The sequence below is a fragment of the Ictalurus punctatus genome, chromosome 6 (genome assembly GCF_001660625.3).
Source record: "Ictalurus punctatus breed USDA103 chromosome 6, Coco_2.0, whole genome shotgun sequence".
NCBI lineage: Eukaryota > Metazoa > Chordata > Actinopteri > Siluriformes > Ictaluridae > Ictalurus > Ictalurus punctatus.
Window position 1 is genome coordinate 3,880,548 of NC_030421.2, and position 19,161 is coordinate 3,899,708.

At 41.0% G+C, this 19,161-nt stretch overlaps 1 protein-coding gene and 2 long non-coding RNA genes across 3 annotated transcripts in view; 1 reads left to right on the forward strand and 2 right to left on the reverse strand.

The window, feature by feature from the left end:
• The window catches only part of wnt10a (wingless-type MMTV integration site family, member 10a), a 26,320-nt gene extending 14,923 nt beyond the window's left edge, over positions 1–11,397 (reverse strand). The window contains exons 1-2 of the mRNA XM_017469057.3: positions 10,727–11,397; positions 3,703–3,965 (exon numbers count right to left, since the gene is read on the reverse strand). Coding sequence (XP_017324546.1) covers positions 3,703–3,965; positions 10,727–10,782 — 319 coding nt within the window. The 5' untranslated portion in view covers positions 10,783–11,397. The remainder of the gene's footprint in view (positions 1–3,702; positions 3,966–10,726) is intronic.
• The window catches only part of LOC128632904 (uncharacterized), a 108,818-nt gene that overhangs the window by 14,923 nt on the left and 74,734 nt on the right, over positions 1–19,161 (reverse strand). The window lies entirely within an intron of this gene.
• On the forward strand, positions 10,923–19,091 carry LOC128632903 (uncharacterized). Its single transcript, XR_008396527.1, has 3 exons — positions 10,923–11,032; positions 15,880–16,006; positions 17,132–19,091. It is a non-coding gene; the product is annotated as an uncharacterized LOC128632903 (long non-coding RNA).

Sequence of the window (19,161 nt, forward strand, 5' to 3'; positions counted from 1 at the left end):
AAAGAAGTCCAGTACAGGAATGACAATGCGCTGCTACGAGGTGATCAGATGGCTAAAATCGATAGCAGACTTCACAGTTTACAGCAAAGCAAGTTGACTAATCTCTCTGATGTCCTGACCTACTATGGAATTGCCAATACATTTTTAGATTGAGATTTTATTCAAAATCATTTTCCTGAACGATTTTTTTTTACGGTCAACAGTTAGCACATGATAAAAATGAAAACACCCAAACTGGCTAGTTTGCTCACTGAGCAGTGATTCAGCTCTGCTTCTGCAGAGCAGCACGTGTGGTCTTAGTAGTGGTAGATATTCACAAGCAAGGCAAATATACAGGTGTGATTTAGTAGAGAAGGTAAAAAGAAGGTGATTTTTGCTAATGAGACCTTTTGCTGCAAATGCTTCCTAAAAATTTCGGAAACAACATATGAAATACTGTCAGGCTATTAGCTTCCATTCCTTTTTAGCTACAATAGCCTCAGTTGCATTGCAAAACTAATGAAGCAAACCTCACATGCTGAACATGTCATGGCTGATCGAGTGCATTTCCTGTAACCCTTGTGTACACATTGGTGTGTGTTGCCTTTATAAAGTGGCGGAGTGCTGGGCCTCAGTCTCGGCTCGCCGTCAGTCAGAAAGCACGCTGCATGCAGATTGGGACTTGTCCTGTATTCAGTAGTGGCTTTTCACCTCCGTGTCCTGTTTTGTCTGTGTTTAACTAGTGACTAATGAATGTAATAGCTACAAGGTGCGAAGCCGGCAGCCTGTGGAATGCGCTGCTTTCAGAAGAGTGCGTGTTGAACCACATGCACCCTCGGGGAGGGGATTTGGTGCAAAATACTTGAATGACATTCAGTTATCATTTCAAACCTATTGAGCAAACACACACGCACATGCACAAAGAGAAAGAAAATCCCACACACACGGACTCGCATAAGATCTTTTCCGTGCCGTGATTCTGCAGGGGCCAGAGGACGGATGGCACTTTAGACCAGGACGCTAAGGAGGACATGGAAATGCTGTTTTAGGCTCCCTCCGGAGCTGACGAGAGCAAATCAATCAAGCGAATAATTCAGAGTGCGAGACACGGCCGGCTGCACTGATGGCACAGGAAGTGGGAAATTGAATTAAAGTTTGAAGGAAAATGTCACTCTAGGTTACGGCGAACCAACTAAACGGGTTTATGTTGTCGCCCGCTGAGAGTTGGGAAAGTGCTGAGAGCAAATTCACACACACACACACACACACACACACACCCTGCTGCACACTGCTGATACACTACTTCTTTCCTGGCCCGAGAACATCCCCTGTAGGCTCCATCTAAATTAGGATTCTGGTGTTAGTTTGTGCATCTTTAAACTAGTTAGTAAAGCTTCTCCGCACACATTAGCTAGCTATGTTAGCGTACTCAATTAGTCTATTGTGTAAGAATGACTTGAATCCAGAGACTATGTATTTATACAGCTGTGACTTCAGTAGTATGCACTTAGTATCTAACTAGAGTTCTACAGTACAGTAGGATATGCATGAGTATTAATTTTTACTAGTTGACCAGTAATAAAAAAAAGAAATCGTCAACTAGTCAAGAAGAAACCGTTTCGGAATGTTGCTATTTTTATGCTGTTTTTCTTTGTGTGCGGAAAACTGGTCAAACCTTACTTCACTCAACATCTGCACCCAGAGTACAAAACGACATTTTCCAGCATCACTGCTTCTTTACGCTGCACTGTTAACGACGAAAAATGAATCAACTGGAGCTATAAATGTGCAAAACATTACATCTGTTTAAAGACATACCAGTTCTTAACACGCGCTCATGTGGACGAGCTGAAATCGCTGGTTCTGAAACTGAGAGCGCAGCGTGGAAGCTCATGTCCATCAACATCACCATCCTTCTAGCCCAATGAGAGACTTGCTTGGACGGAGGATGCGATGTCTACAGGAGCATTTGGGAGGTTGTTCCACTATGTTCAACCCTGGCCTCGGTAGCATTTGAAAACGAGTCTGGATTTGAGGTAGCATTGTGATCTGACTCTAAACGAGTCGCGTCAGAGTCGGAGAGCGACGCGCAACCCGCGTTTCCGAAAGCACGCAGTGCCACAGCGGATGGATTTTATTTACATTTTATTTCGCTTTAAAGGACAACACAATGACTGTAGGTGGAGCAGGTGGCAGGGGATTAAAAAAAAAGCGTCTTACACAAACCTCTTCAGTTAATACAAAGTGGATGAAAGTGATAATCCTATTCAATAAAGGTGGTTCACAAATCGGCTTCATCTAATCTGTAACACTTTCACATTAATAATATATATATCTGCGTTCGTTAGCTTTCTTTTTCTTTAAAAGTGGCAACTAGTGACTGTATTAGTCCCTTATTCTATGGAAATGATACTATATATGTATGGGCAAAATACATTAAAAAACCCCTTTGAATTAATTAAACCATGCTGCTGTACTTTATGTATATTGATACTGCTATATAAAATTCATTGCTTTAAACGTTCCTATCTTTTTGAGGTCATCAGCTCGTATGTCCGTTATTAGACCGACCTGAAGAGTCACGGTGTGTCGTGATTCAGCCCGCCTCTGTTCGTAATCCTAATTAAATCTGACACACGACCGCAACAATCGTCTTTTCTACATCTTCAGAGGACACAATAAAAACTTTCCCTCACACGTCTGGCCATGACATCTTTTTCACATCTTTTAAACAACTGTGACACTGAGACGTTCGTGAGGAGCAGGATGGCGAGGCAGCGACCACATTAATCATCACACAGTGGGTGAGGTCATGTCTAGCAGCAGTAAGTCAAAGTGACTGGACTTGTAAACTTGAAGACGTTTCTCCACTCGGCTCAGGTTCCTCGTTGGTTTCCCATCAGGCTGAGTGAATGTGTCAGGCGGGTCACTTTCCCAACATCACAACACTGAGTATACAGTAAGAAGAACCATAGATGAGTGGAGAACAGAAGATCAGGACTGGTGATATCTCAGCAATTCATCCTGACCGCACACGCTTCATCGGATAGAGTAGTATTCAGATGGGGTTAGTTTTCCAGACACATGTGCCTTGAGTAATGTTCCTGGAGGATGTCTATAGTAATTCTGATCAATTTCACGTGTACTACACACACTTCATTTTGATATAAATGGATTGTTTACATCATAAGCGCTTGGTGTACAGGGCGTAGCTGAGCGTAGGTCACATGACTATAACATGTTTGTTGTCTGTACCTGTGCTAGGAACTCAGTGGATAGATGAAAGTGTCACTTCTCTGATATGTCTTTTAAAAAAGTCAGAAAGTGTCTTTTTAAATTTTGGTTTTCAATAGAAAAGAGTGAATGCTGAAGAAAAAGCACAAAACCTCTTTTCCCACAGGATATACTGTGATCTTTACCAGTTCAGATGGGATATATGTTACCTGGAGTTATTTCTACTGTTTAATTTATAGAAGGTAAAATACAGAGTAATCATTCCTGCACACACATTCTGTAAAAAAAAATCAAGCATTAATGACGTGATGGATTCCAACCAGACTCAAATCCCAGAGATACTCTGGGAATAATTACATTAACCCACATACACATGTAAAACTAATCCTGTCTAAATAGGTCTTAAGTTTGTAAGGTTTAATCCTTAACACATCGTTGCGTCAGGTCATGACCCTCTCAAGCCTTTCCAGACTCGCTTCTGTATCTCACCTCGGCTGAAGACGATGCTCTCGTACGGAATCTTGTTTCGTGTCTCGAGGCTTGAGCAGTTCCAGCGATGCCCCCTGAACTGGTGCTGGCACTCGTGGATGGCGATCTGGATGCCCTGGATGGCTGAGGCTGTGACGTCCGGGTTTCTCATGCACATGTCCATCTGCTTCTTTGTCAGGCCCGGGAGCGTTAGACACACCGTGTTGGCATTGAGGATGGGCTCGATGTGCTTGGACAACCCAATGATGGCATTCGAATCTGCCCTGGAAGAGAAGTGAGGGAGAGTGATTCATGAAGAATTTCACTATTTCACTATTCATAAAAGAAAATAGAGATCTGGTGCCTCTAATGAGTGTACGTAGCTAGCACAGTTAGCTCGCTTGGCTAAACTAATCAGTGAACGAAGCTACTACGAAGCAACAGGTCACACACACAACTGATCTGATCTTCACACGGATTATTTAGCTTTAGAAGGTACAGTATATACTGTTTCTCATGGGGAGTAAAAACAGGCCCCACCCACAAGAGGCAAAAATCAACATGAGTGTGAACGCGAGTTTATAATAAACTGTTCACTCACTTCACTTCTGACTGCGAGAGAATGTTGTTGAATTTGTGTAAATAATTCTTCTCATACTCTCGTTTGTGTTTTAAGATTAGCGGCATGGATTAACACTTTTTCCTTTATGAGTATGAATATAATTAAAAAGACATCAAGCTTTCGAATTCGGTGTTCGATAGAGTAGGACGCGAAGTTGGAGGCTCCTGCTGATTTCGATTCAAATTATAATCATAATTAAATTATAAATAGCGCTTTTTGGTCATACAATATATTTTGACTTGTTCTACTTCGTTTCCTTATTTGCACTTTTATAACTTTGTGGCACCTTAAGATGTCTGGAAAGAACACGAAAACCCGTGGTAGCATTCAGACACGACTGAGACCTAGTGTGCGCGCCGTGAGCGAGTCCCCTTCTCCCCCTGAATCCGCGTCCCCGAGCGGTGACCCTGACTTCGCCGCACTCAACCTTGAGTTGCTGGCTTCACTGAGGAAGGACATTGCCGATATTTTTAAAAAGGAGTTTCAGGCGATGTTCAGGGATGTGCTGTCTACTGTCCAGCTTGACCTACAGGCCATGAAAACACAGCAGGCTGGTGATAAAGTCGCTACCGATGCTAACATATCAACACTGAAAGGTACTGTTGGGGAAATGGGGCACGCTCTCTCCGGTTGCACCGATGACATAGTTCATATGAAGACTACTATCTCACTGCGACCGTGACTCAATTAGAGAATAAATGTGAGGATTTGGAGTCAAGGTCATGGCGCAATAACATTAGGATAGTGGGAGTTCCAGAGGGCGCTGACACCTGTACAACTGCTGCTGTAGCGGCCTTGTTAAAAGAGGCGTTTGGTCTGGAGAAGGAGCCGGTTCTGGAAAGGTCCCACCGGACCCTTCAGCCGAAGCCCAAGCCTGGTGAACGACCACGAGCTATTGTGTGCAGATTCCACTATCACAGTGACTGTGTTGATATTTTACGCAGTGTGAGAGAGCCCCAGCAGATTAAAGTGAGGGATTTGACCATCTCCGTTTTCCCAGACTACAAAGCCAAGATAGCCCGGGCCCAGGCCGTGTTTAACGAGGTTCGGCGTCAACTTCGTGGTATTGAGGGCGCTCGCTGTGGAATACTTCACCCAGCTCGGCTTCGCATTACATATAACGGTGTTCAGAAGGACTTTATTTCAGCGGAGGAAGCAGGAGACTATGTTAAACTCTTGATATCGGGGTGAACTGCATCACCTACACAGCGGAGTCTTTTTCACTTTTATTCTTTTTTGCACTCGGCCTTCCAGCTCTACAGAATTCGGATTCTTATTGAAGATATTGTTGGTGCATTACTTCGTCTAGATTTTGTGGACTCACTCCTCTTAAATTTACTTCTGTATTAATGTGCTTCTCTGTTTTGATGCTCTGACTGGGTTAGAGTTTATGTTTTTTTTTTTTTAGAGTTTTTTGGTACTTTTAATTTTGTTTTCCCTTTTTTTGTTTTTTTTGTTTTGCTTCTTCTTCTCAATGAAATATTTGGGAAAGGGAAGGGAGGAGAGAAGAGAAAAGGTAAATGAATCACATGAAAATGAATCACATGTAAATGAATCACATGAAAATGAATCACATGAAAATGAATCACATGAAAATGAATCACATGTAAATGAATCACATGAAAATTAATAAATAAATTAAAACATAAAATGACATCAAGCTGTTTATTTAACATTTTATTTAACAGACTCTGTTCGTTTTCATAAAACAGGTCCTAAAGGCCCAGATGACTTCTGTTCAGTTCTACCACATGACCACCGCAACACCAAGTAGCTCCAGCCTGATATTCTTTATTGAATACATGATACTGTCTGATTGGTCGTCAGGTGTTTATAGTTCTCTAGAACAGCGGCTCTGACAGTAGCGCAGGTTTATATTAACATGCTAGCTCTGACGCGTTATCGTTTCTATAGCAGCGGCTCATTCACAGGGACGTGTACAGCGCACGCTCCTCGTTAACGTGTATAATCATCGATATGGTGAAGTTTTCTGTAAGGAGAAATGAGTTTATGTAACGTGTAAGGAAGGAGTCTCCAGTATCAGTGCTGTGTAACAGTCAGAGGTAAAGCTGTAACTGTATGTTTTCCCACATCTTCAGCACAGAGGAGTTTCTCTGTAACATGACAAGCTGCGTTTTTTTAGTCTTATTAACTTCAAGAGACAGAATAACGAGAGGCTGGTGAGGGAATGGCAGTTTATAGCTGCGTATAAAGTACTTCACTTTAAATGGATAAAGGGTACATCTTGTTTTTTAATTATTGCCAAATTGTTCTGGTATAAGAAGAATAAAACAATAAAACCCTTGATAGGAAAATTAACATCCACTTTGCATTGGGACGCATCACACCCTGCAGCGTGGATTAGTTTCCTATACCCGCAGTGGTTTATTCCTTATTAACACTCAGATTTAATAATAATAATAATAATAATAATGATCTGATTAGCAGTGATTAATGAGCAGTGAGGTGCGCAATATGTAAAACAAATTCTGTATATACTGTAAATACATTAATACATGTATATGACATTAAAGGTAAGGGAAAGTAAGGAGAGCCAATAGAGAGCAGCATTTATTCTGTGCTTGATTTGTTATAACTCAGTCGCTGGGAAACAGTCATTACAGAAAAGATGTAGACGTAATCCGCTACTGATGTGTAACAGCAGTTCATGGTTAAGCCAAAATCAGGGCAATAAATTTATCCTCCTAGTCAACACTTATTTTCAAGAAGTCATCAGTATATATATATATATATATATATATATATATATATATATATATATATATATATATATATATATTCTGTCCATTCTGATGATGCTAAAGGTGCAGGAGTGCTAACACAGATCTCAGTAAAATCACGTCTCTAATCAATCCAGCGACACTTTAGCGTGTCCTGTAAAAGCACATGTGTGACTTGAAGTGAAGGTAATGAGATGTAAAACAGGATCATTTATCTGTCGGGGTACGCTTGTATTTAACGCCTGGCCACGATATGCAGCCGCTCACATCGGCCATCATCTTTGAAGTCGAGTTTAATCTTTGAAGTAGTAGTTCCAGTAATTCCAGTATTTATTACATTAGGCCATGTTTATGGTTTCAGAGCATGCACCTGACATCTGAAGGTAATTACTTACAGCCTTAATTTCTCTCTACCGTGTGAGTTTTAGCATAACTCATAACTAAGACCACTTGATAAGAAAATAGACATCGATTGTGTTAGAGATCCTGTCTTAGATATCCTAAAGGATTAAAAAAAAAAAAAAACTGTCATGGAGAACCATGGTAAAAAAACAAAACAAAAAAAAAATCCTGACTGCAAATTCATTCACAGCTCCATATTTTTTTACAGAAAGGGAAAGAATGAGAGAGAGAGAGAGAGAGAGAGAGAGAGAGAGAGAGGGAGAGAGAGAGAGAAAGATCTGCATCTTCTGTCTTATTACTACCCTGTGAAGTTATGACTGAATTTACAGTCATGATATTTTTCCCTACTGTATTACATCAGAGGAGACACGTGTTAATCAGGGACATGGTTTTTGGTAAATGGTAAATGGTCTGCACTTATATAGGGTTAAAAAGTCCAAATCCAAAGTGCTTTACACTGGTTCTCATTCACACACACACACATACACACACACACACATACACTCACACACCAATGGTAGCAGAGCTGCCATGCAAGGCGCTAACTTGCCATCGGGAGCAACTTGGGGTTCAGTGTCTTTCCCAGGGACACTTCGGCATGTGGAGTCATGTGGAGTCATGTGGGCTGGGAATCGAACCGCCAACCCTACGATTAGTGGACAACCCTGGAGGTTTATCTGGAGGAGTGAATCATTTATGGATCAAATGAAGTTAAAATTTCTCTGTAAGCATAGCAGCTGTGTGCTAGGTCAGATTATCCTTCATACCATGAGCACGTATTCTTTACAGCAGAGCACATCAAATTAACACAACGCAAACACTGACTATTCTTATTAATTTGACAATTCAACCAGTCAAACTCCTACACCTAACACACACACACACACACACGTTACGATTTCATCACCTCGATTCAATGTCTCAGAGCAGGAACGTGTAAAATATCAGAATGTGCTGGATCAAGTGCTATTCTACAGTATGTGCTGCTGATTAATGAGTGTGTTTAATTACTTCACTCATTAATGCGATCATTACAGCTAGGAATGTCCATGCAGCTGTTAGGTATTCCCCTTCTCAGTTTAAGCTTCGGCTCGTAACACGTGTCGCGGCTGTCAGCACGAACAGAGCTGTTTCCGGCTTTATGTTATTGTTTATATAGCCGTGTGGGTCGTGTTTCAGGTCATGCCTCGTCACTGGTTTAGCTTCCTAAAGTGTCATGTTTGTTTTCACCTGTTTCTTGATTAGTTTGTGTATTTAAGCCCTTGAGTTTTCAGTGCTTCGGTGTGAAGTGTCGATCGGTTAATGTTCCTAAGCCTCGTTATTTGCCCAATCGTCCTACTTCTTACTCGTGTTTGTTTTGGCTTTGACCCAAGTGTCTCTGCTCACCTGTGTTATAACTCCTGCTACGGACTTTATGCATATTGGATATGACCTAATCAACACACTGATCTTACACACATGACTATATATAGAAGAGTGTGAAATCTGGAAGCAGCTTTGGGTTTAAAGGTGGTGGTGTAGACGCTAATGAAACGCCCCCATCTCAGAAAATCCACTTAAGCAGCAGCGTAACCCGACTCTAAATACGAGCAACTTTCCCCACATACATTTTGACTTTAGACTAACTTTTGGGCTTAATTAAGGCTTTTTTAAATCTCATCTTCTATGTAAATGAAACCAGATCAACCTAAATCACAGAATCGATGGAGACAGAATCTGATGTGGCACGAAAATCTCTCAGGTGGGATCTAAATAAATGAAAAATGTCTTCATTGTTAGAAAATAACAATAAACCACAAACCCCAGGTGTAAGTGCGCACTGTACGCTTCATTTTTATTAATCGTATGCATTCCAAACTCATTTAATGAGCACCGCTGCACCTCCGAGTACCCGTCTACATTCTTCACATTCTTTAATATAGTTAGACACTATAATGACAGAAATAATAATGTGACTATAATGATAGAGGTCACACATGCACATTACGCCCAGGTTTAGTGATATGCAAATATGTTAACGTGCAGGAGAAATGCCTCCGGTGTGGTGTTAGCAAAATAATGGCTTGATAAACCTGAATCAGGAGCAGCATGAGCAGATAAATCTGCCATTCAGCTGTCACGCATCTGAATTTTAATCATATATTTCTTTTATCGCTTAGACAAAAAAGAACACTCGATTTTTATCTGCTTAAATGTTCACCACATACTCAAAATAATAAATAACTCAATAAAGGACACATTCTCTTATCACAAAATCTGCAAACGTTCATGCAGCTTGTTTTTTAAAACCTTAAATGACATGTGCTTATATTAAAGTTTATATAAAGAAAAACTCTTGGTGTAAAGTGACTAAACCTGTTCCATCATCTGAACCGGCACTTAAAGTTAATTGCACATGCATTCAGGACGTTCAGTTTTCATTCAGCTCTGATAATAAGTGTGCTATTATACAGGGTGACGACTGTCACGCTGTGGAAGATTGACTGCATCTCAGTTTTTCTTCCATTTTGTATTTTTTATTTCCATTTATAATACATACTTTTATATGTGAAGTGGGAATTACAAGGGTAAAATAATAAAGGATCAAAAATGAAAAAAAAAAGCACTCGAGCTTCTGAAACAGCCTTATAAGAAATATGTAGAAAGAGTGAGAGAACAACAGAAAGGGGGGAAGAAGAAGAAGAAGAAGAAGAAGAAGAAGGAGAGGAGAGTAGGAGAAGAATAAAAATGAAGGAGAATAGAAAAAAAAAGAGAAGAAATAAATGAAGTGGAGAACTGGAGGGAGAAAGATCAGAAGGTGTAAGAGGAGAAGAAACAGACAGAAGAAGAAAGAGAAAGAAGAAGAAAGACAAAAAAGATGAAGAGAAGAGGCATGAGAAGAAGGGGGAGAGAAAGGTCTAAGGGGAGATGAAAGACGAAGAGTTTAAGAGAGGAGGAAGAAGAACATTTGAGTAGGTGAAGAAAAGAAAAAGTGAAAGGGAACAGAAAAGTAGACAAGAAATGAATGAAGAGTGAGGGCAAGGAGGAGAATAAAAATGAAGGAAATTAAACCAAAATATAGACCGGAACTACATGAGGAGGAGGAGAAGAGAACCTCTGGAGTAGAAAGAACAGAAGGAATAAGATAAAAAAAGAAAAGAAAGAGAGATTAAGAAGAGAAAAGGAGGAAGAATTAAGGATGGAGAAAATATGAAAAATTGAAATGAAGACGAGAAAAAAAGGAAGAGAACGAGAGAAGAACGAGAGCAGACGTAGAGACAAAATGAGAAGAAGAGCTTACCTGTGCAGGAGAAAGGAGAGAAGGTGGAAGAGGAGGAACATCCTGAAGCTCTCCATCCAAAAATATATTAATGTAAAAGAAAAGTGGAATAAAGTAGAATATCGTCCTCTGGAGTGTCGCAGTAGAGTTTCAGTTGCAGCTCCTCTCAGATAAGATCTGTAGATCTGATGTTCCTCAGATAAGGTTCATCTGTGAGATCGGTGTTGGAGAACTCCAGCCCTGTTCCTGCGTGAGATCAGACCTGCTGGAGGAGAAGAAGCAGCTGTGGCTCGGCGTCTGTCATCGCTTTAAAAAACTTTCCTCCAGGTGAGTTCTTTCTGCACCTTTATGCTGTGTGTGTGTGTGTGTGTGTGTGTGTGTGTGTGTGTGTGTGTGTGTGTGTGTGTGTGTGTGTGTGTGTGTGTGTGTGAGAGCAGCTGGAGCAGAATCTGAGCAGGAGAACTCTCAGTGTGTGTGTATGTGTGTGTGTGGAGTGTACTATGAACCTCGTGCTTGTGTTGTTGGTCGCATTCTGAGCCTCGTGTAGTGCGTGCAGCTTTTCCAGCCCACAGCGTCATCACACACACACACACACACACACACACACACACACACACTGGCAGTGCGGGCAGAGACACGCACAGAGAATAGAGAAAAAAACCCCTGCAGAGGAGTTGGTGTGTGTGTGTAAGTGTCTTAAGTGTGTTTTATGTGTTAATATTACTATTGTATGTGTTGTGTAACATAAATGAAGAGAGAGAAAAAGAGACATAAGATTTAAAGAAAGAAAAAGGCAAGGAAGAGGAAAGACAGACAGAGGGAGAGATAAAGATAGAAAGACAGAGAAAGAGAAGAAAGAAAATAGAGGGAGAGAAAGACACAAAGAGAAAGATAGAAAGAGGGAGAGACAAGACAGACAGAGGAGTGTAGAGGTATAGCGGAAAAGAGAAAGACAGAGAGAGAGAGAGGGAGGTTCAATTAATTGGCTAATTCACACCTCACTAATGAGGTTAACATACACTGATTAAGAATGTGTTAGTGTGTGTTAGAGTGTGGTACAGTGTGTTAGAGTGTCTTATCGTGTGTTAGTGTTGAGGAGAAGCAGGACACAAGTGTGTAAGATCAGTATGCTGTGTATTTGGGCAAATCCAAGAATCATATTCACAGTCCATTGCAACAAATGTAGAATTGTGGAAAGAAACCAGGACAATCCATAATCATAAACAATAACACCGGCACAGATCAAAACGAGGAAGTCTAGAACATGAACTAGGGAAATAAGAAAGAAACACAACTTGGAAACACACGATATAATCAACAAGAGGAGACAGCGACCCAGAAGGGCTTCGATGCGCAAAATCAAAACAGATGCACATGATCACAACACAATAGGGAGTACAACCAATGAAAAGACAGGGGCAGAGACAAGACACAAAAAAATCCCGCATATGGAAGTACAGAGTTTGCCGAGAGGTGGAATTGATGACAGACACACTCCCTCAAGGCATGGCTCCCGAAGCTCCTGAAATGAGTCAACAAGGGGGTATAGAGAAGAATGTCTGCAAGGTGTCTAATGCCCCAAAGCAGGCACTGCCCAGAAGGAGCAATGGCTTCAACACAGCAAGGAGGCGGAGCAACAACCTCAGTGCACTTGGGAGGTGGAGCAATGTTCTCAGCAGAGTGGGGAGGTGGACTGATGCCACTCCACTTTAAATTGTAGCGTATCTCTCGATTGATCTAGAGGTTTATGATTACTTGTATTGATTATCCAGTGTTGCTATACCTACGTTTGTTGATTTTGAATGTATTGCGACCGACTGTGGCCTCACTGTATCGACAGCTCTTATTTTTATAAAGCACACTTGCCACTTCAGATTATGAGACTGACATGTTACCTACTGCACTAACAAACCTCAGCAGAGCAGGGAGGCGGAAACAGGGGAGCCAGTCATGATGACATGACCCAACTGGTCAGGACGGGAGACAGGGTAATTGAAGGATGAGCACACCAGCTGGTCTGGACAGCGGTCAGATCACTCAGGTAGCCAACACTCTAGCTGGTCAGTAGTGAAATCAGGTGAGCAGGCAGTGGGGCGATGACATCATCTGCAAAGTCAGTGAGCAGCGGAGCGGCGTCGTCATCCACGGAGCCGGCAGGTGGAGAAGCAACGAAGTCATATGTACAGTCAGCAAGTGCATTGCACTTTAGTTTGGTTGGGGAGGCTGGCTTGTGGGCCTTGTGTTTTAGTTTGGTTGGGGAGGCTGCCTTGTCGGCCTTGTGTTTTAGTTTGGTTGGGGAGGCGGCCTTGTGGGCCTTGTGTTTTAGTTTGGTTGGGGAGGCTGCCTTGTGGGCCTTGTGTTTTAGTTTGATTGGGGAGGCGGCCTTGTGGGCCTTGTGTTTTAGTTTGGTTGGGGAGGCTGCCTTGTGGGCCTTGTGTTTTAGTTTGATTGGGGAGGCGGCCTTGTGGGCCTTGTGTTTTAGTTTGGTTGGGGAGGCGGCCTTGTGGGCCTTGTGTTTTAGTTTGATTGGGGAGGCGGCCTTGTGGGCCTTGTGTTTTAGTTTAATTGGGGAGGCGGCCTTGTGGGCCTTGTGTTTTAGTTTGGTTGGGGAGGCTGCCTTGTCGGCCTTGTGTTTTAGTTTGATTGGGGAGGCGGCCTTGTGGGCCTTGTGGGCCTTGTGTTTTGGCTTGGTTTTGATTTTTTACCTTATCATAGAGTGATATTCTGAAAGCAAAGGTGCATAAGCAATATAAATAAATAAATAGGCTAAATAAGCAATATAAATAAGCAATATAAATAAATAAGCAATATAAATAAATAAATAGGCTATAACACTAACACACTAATACTCCTTATTAACACTTGTAATGGGAGTTGCTGAGTAAAAGGTGTGTTAGATTACACCTTTTATAATGAGGACATATCTCAGGGCATTTCCTACCTCAAGAGTCAGGTGTGACAACCAATCAAGACTTTCTATATGATTAAACCACACTGTACTGACATGATATCCGCCCAACCCACATGTGCCATTTTCCAGGGTGTGTATGTTTAGTGCATGTGTGAATTACATATAGCTTACACATTAAGTGGAATCTAAGTATTAATTAACCATTGTACAGTATGTTGCAGATGATGATTCATCACCCTTTGTTGTTGTGTGCTAAGGCAGACCTGACTTGATTTTTTCTTTATAAAGGTCAGACAGATTTGTACATTTAAATTCTTAGAATTATAACCCTCCCAACTGGTAGAACATGTCAGAATAATGCTAAACGTTATATACAGTCATGAACAGGAAACATTTATACGATTTCTCCTTGTGGTTTGTCTTATTAACTTCAACAGGGGACTTAAAGAAAAGAGAGTCTGATGTGGGACTGACTGCTTATAGCTGTTATAACGTAAGTGAGAACAGCTACAAGAGCGTTAGTGAGGTTGGGGTCAGGCGCTGATGTTGATGTGAGGCGGTTCCAGTGAACTGGAGTTCATCCCAATGGTGTTCAGTGGGGTTGAGGTCAGGGCTCTGTACAGGACACTCGCTTTGTGCGCAGGAGCGTCGTCATGCTGGAACAGCGTTCGGGATTCTTAGTTCCGGTGAAGGGAAACTATCACAGAAACGTTCTATACAATTGCGTGCTTCAGACTTTGTGGCAAAAGTCATAACCGAAAATCCTCTTACAAACGAGAATTTCAACTTGAGCTATCAATATGGGTGTAATATGGGTGTTGTACAGACATGTGTTTGCACAAGACATTTTTTTCTGAATCCTAGTGTCATTATCTACACATTATCTCCTTAACAAGTTATACCATCACACAAACAGCACCACACCCCAAGGAAATGAGCTGATTGAGTGTAAGAGAGTATGAAATGATTATTAATGAAGTTTCTCATACTTAAAGACAAAGTCAAATGTGCAACCCCTCAAAGACTGGTGAGAATGTTGTACCGTAAATAGAATAAATAGCTTTGAGCCGTCGCTAATGGCTGGGAGACACCTTATAATCACCGGTCATCATTCTTTACTAGTTATTGTTCTGTCAGGGGAGTGTAAAGGTGTGCATCTGTTTGTATGATGCATATTATTCAATATAAAGCCATATACAAGTAGTTCGATTAAACAGTGTTATAAATGTGCTAGCATTGTGTGATGCACACACACGCACACACACACACACACACACACACACACACACACACACACACACAAAATATCTGCTCTTTGCTTGATTTGACTAAATACCTGGCACATAATTACAGCCCTCCACACACACATATACAAAGCTTCTGCTCTATATGTGATTTGTCTAAATATCCAACTTAGTCGTTACAGAAACCCCCCCCCCCCGCCCCCCCCATCCGCCCCACACGCACACACACCTCAGCATAGTTGATTTACCGAACTTTGTTTGGAATGTGACATTTCATCTCACTTTGCAATGACATAAGGAATTAATTAATGTAAGCGTAAGAAAATGCTATTAGCTGTATGTTGTAAGTAAAGTTATATGTTGAATTTATGTAAAGTTATAATTTGCATGCTGTAAGTAAATTTGTAAGTTTCAAATGAAGTTGTGAGTTGAAAGGCAAGAAAGGTTGCAAACTACAAGTTGTAAAGAAAGTTGCAAGTTAGGCTGCTATTTTTTTACAGTAAAGTTTAAAGTTGTAAATTAAGTTGTTAAGAAAGCTGTGATTCGTGTGTTGTTACATGCTTTAAATAAAGTTTTACGTTGTAATTAAAGTTGTTAGTGGTAAACAAAGTTTCACGTAAAGTTGTATGTTATGAATTAAGTTGTGAATTATTTACAAATTTTTGTGAACAAAATTGTTAGTAACGTTACGAGTAAAATGTAAGTCAGTGTCACAGATTTCTCCTTTCTCCGAGTTTTCACTGACTTTGTTTACTGTGACACGCGTGTTTGTTTTGGTTTCCGTCCTTTCTCCACACCTGTAATGTTATCGGTTCTTTCCTAATGTCTCAGCTGCTCTGTGTTATGCCCTTTGATTAGTTTGTGTATTTAAACCCCTTGAGTTTCATTGTCGGGTCGCGAATTATTGTGCGTTTCTGTGTTTTCCGCCAGACCTGTACCAAGCCTTTGATCTTTATTCCTCGTTTCCCGGTTTTTGATCCTGCTCCCGTCCTCGTTTCTTTTTTCTCCTCTATGCCCAGTTTGTAGATCGCTTGACCCATGCCGGTTTTTGACTATGATTCTACCTATCCTTATGGATTTGTCTGGCTGCATCTCATTAAAGCTTTTAACTGCACTTGCATCCGTCTCCACCCTGTTTACACGACGGTAAGTAAAGATGCATGTTTTAAATGAAATTTTAAGTTGTAATTAAATATGTAAGTAAGGTTGCATAGTTGAAATAAAGTTCTGAGTAAAGCTGTCATTTTTAAGTAAAGTTATAAGTTGCATGATGTAAGTGAAGTTGTAATTGAAGTTGCAAGTTGTATGTCAAGTTTTAAATAGAGAACTTTTAAAGTTATCAAAAATGAAAGTTGTAAGTTGTTTGATTTAAGTTGGAAATAAAGTTGTAAGTCATATGCTGTAGGTAAATTTGTATGTTGAAATTAAAGTTGTATGTTGAATGTGGTGAGCAAAGTTATATCTTTTAAGTAACACTTGTAACAATGTTATATTTTGCAAGTAAAGTTAAAGTAAAAAGTTAAGTAAAGTAAAGCTAATGCAAGTAGATAGTTTAGTTGTAAGCTCTAAGAAAGTAAATCGCCCACAAGTCCCTCCTCCATCTATCTTTTCGACTTCTTAATTCTTAGTGATAAGTAATATAACATGATCGAATGATCCTGAGGAAAATGCAGCCTGAAAAACTCTATCCATGTTTGGAGTTCCTCCTGATAATATTTGACTTTTACACCAGAACCGGAGAGTTAAATTAGAGTGAAATTAGTGGTGTTCTGGCTTGTTTTTCCCCCCACTGACATTAGGGAAGGCTAACATGGTGGTGGTGGTGGGGGTTGAGGGTGTGGGGCATGTCTTTTTGAGAAGCTTGATGTTGTAGGTATTGGCTTGTAAAACACAAGAAGGACAGAAGGCAAACATTTAGCAGTTTGAACCTGCTCGGCATGAGCGACCTCAGAATTCATTAATCCTGCAGTTGAGCAAAACAATTAAATGATCGGTCTCATAAATGCAAATATTTAGGGATTAAGGTACGTTTGAAATTATACTTGATTGATATATACTGTCTTACTAGCCTAACAACACAGATAAAGGCCTTTATGATGGTGACGAAGGAAAATATTTTCATGGTTTTGATAAAAGGTAGGTAATTTTGGGGAAATCAACAGTTACACGTCTTTTTGTGATGAGCGGGAATGAACGGATTCCCTTGAGGCATTCCTGTTATAAAATGCTGATAATCTCTTTGTTTTTCCCTCTCGATCTTTACTGGCTCAGCATGTGCGTATCTGGCTTCAACAAAACCCTGCAGCTAATTTACGACCTTCACAACTAGTTCCAGAAACGATACATTATCCACTGAAGACCTTTCGGGGAAAAGCTTCACTTTCCCAACATGCATCACTTCAGGCTGGAGGGATTACTCATTATTCATACTGTTATCAATGCCTTGCATTTTCTCTAAAACAAAAACATTGAAATACGAGGACTCGAGGAATTTGATACAACATGTTTTCATGTATTTTTATTGTTTTACTTTATAACACACCTCAGCAGGTAATCGGAATCCTGAAAGGTGCATTTCATGAGACCAGGATTGCTCTCTAAACATGCATTATAGGAAGGGTTCTTCTTGTTATGACAACACCAGTTTGTCAAAAGCTTTCTGTTGACATCCATTGATTTCGGCCCAGCTTTGAGTAATAAAGCTAAGCCTAGGGCTCCGAGTGCCGGAGCTAAACAGGTGCTCACCTTAGTGTTGGACTATTGCAAGTTTGAATCCTGATTGTGGCCTTGGGCAAGACAGCAAAACTGCCCTAAACTCAGGGTAGGAAGGACGGCCTATTTCCTCCCCTGTCATGCAGAGTGACACCAGCCAGTTACCAGTGTCTGTTAGCTCATGTATATCGAATAACTCTGTTAGTGCTCTGCTTGGTGATGAAAAGATGTTTTGATTGGCTTCTCATATCTTCCAGGAAGCAAGTTAGCCTTCATTGTCCCAGATTTGTAGCTGATGTGTTGCACCATATCAACGGCTATGTTCACACGCACATCGAATTCTGTTCAAGGTCTATATTCGCGTAGCCGTTGATTTTTTAATCCGTTTATGTGGAGCGTCCGCCATACACCCACCTGTGAACGAGCTGTTACTATAGAAACGCTAAGATATCAGAACGAGCGCGTTAATATAAACCTGTGATTTGTCGTCATTTCAGATTCTAATCAACACCTTCTGACCAATCAGAATCCCGAATTCATCGTGGTACTGTTTTGACATCTGACTTGACTAAAACTATTTTGACCATCAGAGCATAAAGGTGTACAAATAATGACATCATAAGACTTGAGCGACAGTGAGATGTTTTTTTCCCAGAAGGCCAAGGGGTCGGGTGAAAAATGTGGAGAGAAATGTATCATATTAGATGTTTTTTATTGATTTTCATTTTGATCATTTCACTGCAGCAATGAAGAAAATGTCTGAGGCATTTTGTCCGGGGAATCTTGTGTATTTTTGATCTCCATTCCTCAAGAGGCAACACCAGTAAGGACGCTGTAGCTGAACACACTGCGGTGGTCCCACTGATCTCACACACCACACACAATGACTGCTACACTAACATAATTACACAAAAGCACGGTTTCCTTAGTTATCAATGCTTTATATTCACCCTCCGGTTCCTGGCATGCAGACTCGTTGTTAATGTGTGTGTGTGTGTGTGTGTGTGTGTGTGTGTAGATCTCACACCTGCCTGCTGTTTCCTCATAAACCACCCTGGAACCCTGTGCTGGACCGAGCAGGTGATTTACGACTTTAATTAGAGATACCGAATCTGTCAGGACAGGCTTTAACACAGCACTGTATAAACCTTTATGCTGTTTAACACCATGGCTTCCGCAGTGTTAACGCTCTCAGACCTGCCGCTCTGCCGGGGGACAGAGTTCCACGTTACGTAAGCGTCTTTGCACGAGTTTTGTTTCATGTATCAGGCTAATTAGTACGCATTTTCTTATGCCATTACCCTATCAAAGTTTGGTTGCCAAGGGTTACTCAAGTAGTTTGATTTTTTTTTAAAGAACTGGGCGTGGCTGTGATTAACAGTCTATCATTTACATTCAACCGCTAAGGTGATGGAGACAAAAAATGATGGAGGTGTGTGTTCTTCTGCACAGACAGGAACAAGACGTGGCTTCTGTTAAGGAAGTGCTAGACATGCATGCACACACACACACACACACACACACACACACACACACACACACACACGTACAATGATCACACACGATTGGGATCTTACACCAAACAACTC